Below are 9,155 nucleotides of genomic sequence, written 5' to 3'. Positions count from 1 at the left end.
AGCTGGTATTACTCACAGACATATAAACTCAGAAACTATACACAGAGTGTTGAGATAGTCGAGAAATTATGAACAGTGATTATTATTAGGATGGAAATAGTGTTTTCCCCCCTAACACTCTGTATATGGAAAAATACTAGCATAACAAGCATGTGTTAGTGCAGGACTGCACACTCATGCCTGCAGGTGGCGAGCAAAATGTACAATGTAAAGCACTATGAGTGTGTCAATCCTGCTGCTATTGCCAACCTATACCACTTTGTTTTACTAAATTATTACCTTTTTATATATCACACAGAATCCAAGGCATTGCTGCTTATGTGCTTGTTGCTATTTATTTGATTTGCAGATGAAATTCCTACAGCAGTTGGGATCTTTAGTGCATTCGGCCTTGTCTTCTCTGTCTCCCTTTTTGCTTGGATCTGCTGCCAACGGAAATCTTCCAAATCCAATAAGACCCCTCCGTATAAGTTTGTCCATGTTCTGAAAGGGGTTGATATTTACCCTGAGAATCTCAACAGCAAGAAGAAATTCGGAGCAGATGACAAAAATGAATCAAAGAACAAACCAGTGATGCCAAAAAATTCTCTCCATCTTGACCTGGAGAAGAGAGATCTAAATGGCAACTTCCCCAAAACAACCACAAAAATGCAGAGCTCCCCAGATCTTGAAAATTCATCTCCTAAGCACTTTGCAGAAAGGAAGAAAGATTCAGTATCCCCTGACAGTTTAAAATCCATCACTTCCCTGTCATCTGACGATAAACAAGACAAGCTAGGAGCTCTCTTTTTTTCCTTAGAGTACAACTTTGAGAAAAAGGCATTTGTAGTGAACATCAAAGAAGCTCGTGGACTGCCAGCAATGGATGAACAGTCAATGACTTCTGATCCCTACATCAAAATGACAATCCTGCCAGAGAAAAAGCACAAGGTGAAAACCAGAGTGCTGAGAAAAACCTTAGATCCAGCTTTTGATGAGACTTTCACATTTTATGGGATCCCCTATAGCCAAATTCAAGACTTAACACTTCACTTCATGGTCTTGAGCTTTGACAGATTTTCCAGAGATGACGTCATTGGAGAAGTCCTCATTCCCCTCACTGGAATTGAGCTTTCAGAAGGAAGGCTGATAATGGACAGAGAGATCATCAAAAGAAATGTTAGGGTAACATAATTTTAATTTAAACTTTCAAAGTGTTGTGCTAATGTTAGCTATGGTTCTTGTGTAATGCTGCTACTGTCTTGGAAAGAAAAGCAAAAATCTCCACCATGCAATTTATTGAGATCCTTTCATAGTAGCAGTATGAGGAAGCCATTACACAAATGCACCCAAAAAACAAACCCCAAACACATTACAATGAGCATGTTGCAAAAAATTGCCTGTTGTAAACTCTCACTCATCTAGTCCAACAGGTTTGAGTGAACCCATTAATATTCAGTCAAGTGGCCTCAGTCCACACTAATTTGCTTCTAATTGCTTTTAAATGAAAGAATATAAATACTTATATATTATTCCCTTTCTCCTCCCTGGCCTTTGATAAAATTCTTTCTTAAATATATGGAAGTCAATGTAAATCTTTAATTTGAACTACATTTAAGAATGTAAGCAGTCTAGAGTTACAGAACCTGTCAGAGACTATACTGCTGCTGCAGTAGTGTGTTCTTGCACTTTGGTGCTGTTGCTATTTTCTTTCTCATGAATTGTGACACAGGCTGAAACTTTACTAAAGACAGTAAGGCACAAGCTGAAGACTTACTGAAGTCTATGGCAAAATGTACTGATTTCACTGTGAGAAAAATATTTTGTACCATGTTGTCTCATTGCAGAATGTGACGATCATTTACAACCACCACAGCTTAACCACGGAAATGCATATGTACCACATACCCTTCTCTTAATCTCTGCTAAGGCAGTGGAATGTGTATTGACTTTCAAGTCGATTGTTTTTGGAGAGCAAGCATATTGCCAAATCAAATAAATGTCTATTAGACAACATACCTGTAACTAATACTGCTATTTTGCAATTCTATCACTATATTGCAACAAATATAACTATGTCACTGATCTTTTGTTGATAACTTATTGGAATTTCTTGTAGATAAAGTACTAATTCTTTCTGTTTCCCTTGCCTTCCTTCTCCCCATGGGATGAACTTCTGAAAATTCAAATCTAATAGTCATAGAAAAAATTTTTGATCTCATCTTTACTTCATGACGTACTGTTTACAAAGTGTCAGGGGATACAGTTTAAATAGTTTGAACTCCTCCTTTTCAAAATACTTTACTGAATACTGTTTAATGTATTTTTATTCGACTTTTTACCCCCAATATATCTTCATGGAATTTTGTTTTACTTTACATGTTTTAGTGTTTTATTGAGGCATGGTTTTTTCTCAGGGTGTGGGATTTCATTTTTACCCTCTGAAAATAATGATGCCATACCAATCTATAATTTCCTGCATTAATTATTTCTGTTCAATCTAATAACCAATCATAAGAAGAGTTATATAACTACAGCAAAATAAAACTGTATTCATAATGTAAATCAGTATAGCTCCATAAGTTATATCCTTTCACACAGTTTCAGAGCAAACACTTATGTGACAGTTTATAAATGTTCTTTATTCTGGTTTAAAGCTTGGTCAACATAATTGCTTCCAAACAATTTTAATTGTTTTTTCATTAATTTCCTTAGAAATCATCTGGACGTGGAGAATTACTGGTCTCTCTCTGCTATCAGTCTACAACAAACACACTCACTGTGGTTGTTTTAAAAGCCAGACATCTACCTAAATCTGATGTGTCAGGTTTATCAGGTAACGGTTTTAATAATGAATATGCTTTAAAAATAGAAAACAGAATGGCAGAATACAGCTGAAATGTGACATTTCAAAGACTGAAAATATTCCATAAATTCAGAAATGGTGCTTCTATTATTTACACTCTATTAATTCTATTCAAATATAGGTCAATGCTTTCTTTCTAGGGTATATATTTTACAAATATGTTCTTCTATCATGTCAAAATAAGGTGACATTTGTTAGCAGTGGAAACCAAAGCGTTCTCTGATTGTCTTGAACAGAATCCATCTGCCCTAAGATGTTGTTTTCAGACACTAAAAGCTTTTATTTATGACAAAAAAATGCCAGTTTATTTGTAGAAAATCAGTATTGAGTGAGATCATCATATGATTTATCTCAGCTTTGCACCAGGAAAAGCAACCAGTTACATCTGCTTTGAAATTGGTCTTTTGAGCACTAGCATTACTAGGCAAGGTGAAAAGGTGAACTGTGCCAGTGCTGCAAGCAGGCTGTAACATAACACCCGTGCTTTGTCATGAGCCAAACTTGCGGTACACTAAGAAGGATCAGGCTTTTCCCTCGCTTCTTCTTGTCTTATGCAATTTCTCATTGTGGAACTCCTTTGAAGTCAAATCTAGAATTGCACTTAGATGCACATTAAGGCTAGATAACTTTATTAGAGTATGAAATTTGATGTACAATATGTGAGGATGCAACAACCACACAAAAGCAACAGTACACAACAAAGGACAATAGTAGCACTGATGATGATGATGATTCTATATAAGACTGACAGCTTTTCATTTCATAGGATCTTTTTGAAAGAACCAGAAGATGAAGTAGCTCTGGGAACCTCTTAATAAGAACTACTACAACCAGTAATACAGTCTTTTCATTTTGCATACCAAGAAATACTACAATTTATCTACAAAGTTAACCCATCCTGGATCCAATTTAAAAAGTCACAGATAACTCTCAGGAAATCCCATTAAAATCCTCCTTCTGATCTCAATTTTGTTCACACATCATAAGGAGAAAGGATGTAAATGGGAGCCCAAGCATTTACTCCACCATAAAAGAACACATATACTTTTAACAATCAACTCCGAAGTCACAGGAGATAGTGGAAGTTTCATGAAGACAGTACAACAGCAAGCTGATCTCAACAGACCAAGCCTGGCTTAGGCTTAGCCTGGTGGAAAAATAACTTGATAAAATTAGCCCTCATAGTCACAACAGTCACCTGGACCCTACAGTACATCCAAATTACATAATTGTTTACTGCACCTTCTATAAGTAAAGCTATAAATTTTGTTTGCTCCTTATTCTTCCCTCAGTACAGCCTTACTAACTATAATGAAAGTACATCATTTCTGTAGGCAATCATGCCAGATCTGGACACTATTTCATTTAGAACATTCTTCATTGTTTTTTGTTCAACAACAAGGCCAGGTTTAATAGATATTTGGGTGCCAGTAATATACTGCACTCATGACAGTCATTATCTCCTCTTTGACTTTCCCCTCATCCCAACATTAATCTTGGACAAGAAGGAGGGTGAAAAGGTGTTTATACGGGATAAACTAAACAACTGCCTAATTCAACCTGTTTGGGAAGAAGGCAATTTGTTTTTACTCAGAAGCTGTTTCATTTTCATAACCTCCTTGGTTCCCTTGATCACTGGTGCTGAGGTATCTAATAGACCTAATAAATCAGGTGGAACACTCCAGCTTAATCTCGTAGCTGATCAGAGGTAACAATCAGAAAATGTCCTCTAAAAAGAAACAAACACCAGTGTGAATCCACTGATGGATATTTATGTTGATATTTTTATGTGTGTATGACATATACTAATTTCAAAGGCAATGAACATTTTAATTGCATTAGACTCTCTGAAATGTTTATTATGGTGATAGAGTATGAAAGTATGAAAAAGGTATTCTATTATCTTCTATGCCTCATAAAATATTGTCAGTTCAAAGAAATAAGTACCTTTTAAACTTCCAGCCACAACAGGCTGGTAACTCTGACATATCATTTCTAAATATGGTTCAGTTTTAATTTTACTTTTTCAACTAGCCTTGATGTTTATTGGCTGCTTGTTTAAATTGACTATCTTGTTTGACAGAGTTCAGTAGAAAACATTTTGTAATGCATTGTTGTGTCATACAAACCTGGAATCAGGTCCACATTTGCACTGAATAAATGCCAAGGTACTTGAAGGAGATGATTTTTAAAATGTTCTCTAGAATTCCTCTGAAAGAAGTATGGCCATTGTTGAAGACAATAACAAGGGACTCTCACAACAAATTAATAGTTTTGAGGAATGCAAACACTCAAAGTTGCTTGATAGCTAAAAATATAGACATATTCCTTTCCCTTATTCAATAGCAGTACTGCACAGATGTCAAGTCAAATGCATATCCTAACAAAAAAGATATCTTTATTTAAGTTTAGTGTCAAATATGTTCAATAGCAATCAGTGACAGTAATTTAATCAAGCTCATTGACTTTGGTAGAACCACAACAGAAATATCACATATATTAATAATTTCTTTCAGCACAAGTTTATTCTTTCCTTTCTAAGGCTTTTCTTTGCATAAGTCTTATTAGTGCTGATGATTATCCTGTGGTAAAGCATATGAAAAGCAGATATCTGTTACTCACAAATGTTTTTCAGAGTTTATCATAATTTTGTGCACTTTCAGACCACCTTTGCATGTAGTAGAGATGTTCTTAAGGTTAATGGACTGCAGGATAGGATTTATCTCATGAAGGAGACACCTGTAATTGATCTCAGACTGAATTTCACTGGCTGTCTTGATCATATCTTTGGTGATAATAAAGGGGTTAATTCAGATGTAAACAAAAAAAATTGGATTATATTTAATAATTTCCTTTAATAATTTGAAACTTAATCATTTTGATGTAATTATGTTGAAAAGTTATGGAATTTACTATTAGCCTCATCAAGGTATTTCTAAACAATATGTGTTCAACAGCTTGTCTTTCTTTTCATTGCAGACCCTTATGTCAAAGTGAACCTGTACCATGCTAAGAAGAGAATTTCTAAAAAGAAAACCCATGTGAAGAAGTGCAGTCCCAATGCAGTGTTCAATGAATTGTTTGTCTTTGACATTCCTTGTGAGGGTCTTGATGATATCAGCATAGAATTTTTGGTTTTAGATTCAGATAGTGGGTCAAGGAATGAGGTCATTGGCCAGTTAACCCTGGGATCTTCAGCAGAAGGAACAGGTGGAGAGCACTGGAAAGAAATATGTGAATATCCTAGGAGGCAAATTGCCAAATGGCATATGTTATGTGATGGTTAGCAGCTCAGAGAGGCATTGGAACTTCAAAAACTATATACATTTCCATAGGCAAGGAGCAGGCTTTTTTCTTTGCTATGTAAAATGACAGGATTTTAACTACAAGACAATTTTTTTTTTTGAGGGGGTGAAAGGGTTGGAATAAAACTGGATTGAATTATCAGAAGAGAAGGTAACTAAATTTTCACAGTAGATAACGGAATTTCTATTTCATTAGATTTTTGACATAATTAGATCAGATTCATATTCTGGATTTTAAATAAACTGTAACTTCTGCAGCACTATAAACTCGAGAAGAGCAGACTATGTTTTATGAAAAGGTCACTAGAAACCTTATTAGTACTGTTATACAGAAGCAGATAACCTCTAACCTCATTAAAGTATTCTCTAGATCTAAATAAAAAACTCACCTGTGGCTTATTGGGCAAGGGGATGAATCTATAAAAGCCATGGGGAGTAAGGGTGAGTAGGGGGAGAACATCTTCTATTCCTCCATCAAAAACCTTCATTTATGAAAATTCAATCACTTTTTGTAAGTATTGGTCACATATAATTTGTTCATTCCAAAGACTGAAGAAGTTTTCAGCAGTTTGCTTTACACGTCACATCACGTGCAACTATTTGTTTTATGTGTGGAAATACTATACAATTATTACAACTGGAGTTTTTTAGTATGTGTATGTATATCTTGTTTTGTTACAGTGACCAAAATAGAAACATTCTTCAAATTATTGAACAAGTTAGCATACATTTTTTTGTTCAAAGGGCTCCTTTACGGGTGACTGTACACATTACAGTATAGTGAAAATTTGGGGTTAGATATGGCTTGCATTTTTTCCCTCTAGGTAGAATAATGCTTTAAACATTTCAAGCCATAGAAAAGCATATCTGTTGAGATGAGATAACATACAGGCTATTACAGTCAACGACCTTTCACCAATTATATTTTAGCCATTCAGCAGTACTTAAGGAAAGGTAGGGGGATTTTGTTGTGGGTTTGTTTGTTTATTTTTTTTCAAGTTTCATTAAAGAATAAACAAAATAGTGAGACAGAGAAAAAAATCTTATTCTGCTGTTTGACTTCCTGGGCTGCAATTAATACCATTACAGTCAGCAAAACTACTTACAACATAAAAATTTAAATGGATTTTTAACCTTTTGCAGGATAGGAAACTAAGCTCACACTATCATTTCTCCATTATTATATAGACAAAGTAATTGGAACATATATTTCACTTAGATTATATGAATTAATATCCATTACAGGTTGCACTGAAAATTGGTAACGGCAAGGGAAAATTACATCTTGATTTCATGTCAGTGTGACACGTCTATTTAAACTTAAAATGTGTCAGGTTGGGGATATATCAAGAGTAACACAAACAAGTATAAAAATAAAACTTTTAGACCAGTGAAATTTAGTCTTAGTCACACCAGATATGTTTTCAGGTTGTCAGAATAATAGCACAACTGCAAGCAGATTATTGCCTAAAGTTTGTACACTAATTTCTGATACAGAATTGTTGGAATATATTAGTCCTACTTCATTTTCAATTACAATATACATAAAGAAGCAGATGATGATGTGAGTTGTTGACATAAGAAGGATTAAAAAAGTGGAAAAGTGTTTTCAGTATTTTTGCATATGTCATTTTGTCATGTGTAATGCCATTGAAGTGAATGAGACTATTTGGGAATTAACGTATTGATCAATGTGAGTAAAGGTAACAGAATGGGCATGCCGGGTTAAAAAACCCAAACATACATCGAATGTCAAACTATTTTCATTAAACAATAGATCTAGGTCATATTCAAAACTGTTGGGGATTTGTTGTCTACTTTACCTGTTCTCATAAGGCAAAATTATGTTTGCAGGAAAGGACACTGAAATATGAAATATGCAAGTAGACAAATAGTACTGGAAGAATTCCATTGAGGCTCTTCCAGGTTTTGTGTCGGTATTTTCTCCAGTTTTTGAGAATGTGTTTGATACAACAGTGTTTATAAATTTCTGTAAAAATACATTTTCAAAATAACATAAACATGCTTTTTATGATAATGCTAAATGTAAAAACATTGCGTATTGTATGTATAAAGGAGAGGAATCTTTTTTTGATTATTTCTTTAGAAAGCTGATTAACTGCTTAAGGGCTAGAATTTGCCAGCCACATTCAAGCAGAGCTAATCCAAAGCCACCGAGTCAAAGGAAAGATGCCCACAAACTTCAGTGGGGTTTGAAGTGCAATCACAGACCAAAATTCTTCTGAGTCAATCCAGCAATGTCACTGGGACCATGGACAAGGGGATACACTGATCAAGTGGAGACTGGGATAGTTTAAGTCAGTATCACATAACCAGAGTTATTACAATTTCTAGCAAGGAAAGAACTATACTGAAAGAGATTGCACGAGAGAGAGTGGGAGGGCTTGTAATTAAAAAACGATGGAGGTTTTGCATATTGGCCCATAAGTAATACATCATTTCTTAAAATCAGATGAGAGGAATCATCTGTCTCCAATGGACACAAAATCTGACATTAGGAGAAAACAATTCCATCTTTTTGAATTAATGCTGGGCTGTGGTCATCTTTCATTTTGCATCCAACAAGTCATCAAAAATTTATTTTTTTTGTGAGTTTCTATAAGAGCTTGAGGATTAATATTTCTACCAGTTAAATGGCAGTTGTTGTTGTGGGTAGGGGGCTAGGAATGGGAAAGGGAATAAAAGAAATTTTTATTAAATCTTAAAAACCCTGTAAATATAATTTTTTATTATTTATTTGGTTTTAATTTTTTTTTAGTTTAAAACAATGTTTACCTTGGAAAATTGAGTAAAGATGACTTGTAACACACTTGTAAACCAGAAAAGGCAGGAGTAAATGTAGACCTGTGCTGAGATGAGTAATTCTGCTGTTTTTTAAAGTATTTAATTCTCATTGTGAATATCTTGAACTCTGTTAAGGATACTGTACTGTATTAAACATGTAAAAAAATGATGTTTGTCTAAGTAGCTTAAAAAAATAATAA

General features: G+C 34.5%; 1 protein-coding gene across 1 annotated transcript; it reads left to right on the top strand.

Annotated features, from left to right (window-relative positions):
• Positions 1 to 349: 349 nt before the first annotated feature.
• SYT4 (synaptotagmin IV) lies at positions 350 to 6,478 on the top strand (the record flags this gene model as incomplete). The annotated part of the gene is made up of 3 exons (XM_009081238.1): positions 350 to 1,164; positions 2,695 to 2,815; positions 5,825 to 6,478. Coding segments are annotated over 3 exons (1,244 nt in total), but the record flags the coding sequence as incomplete, so codon positions are not given.
• Between the last annotated feature and the right edge of the window lie 2,677 nt (positions 6,479 to 9,155).

This window comes from Acanthisitta chloris, unplaced genomic scaffold (genome assembly GCF_000695815.1).
Source record: "Acanthisitta chloris isolate BGI_N310 unplaced genomic scaffold, ASM69581v1 scaffold22298, whole genome shotgun sequence".
In the NCBI taxonomy this organism is placed as follows: Eukaryota; Metazoa; Chordata; class Aves; order Passeriformes; family Acanthisittidae; genus Acanthisitta; species Acanthisitta chloris.
Note: the sequence above shows the minus strand (reverse complement) of the source record. Positions and strands in the feature narration are given on the sequence as shown.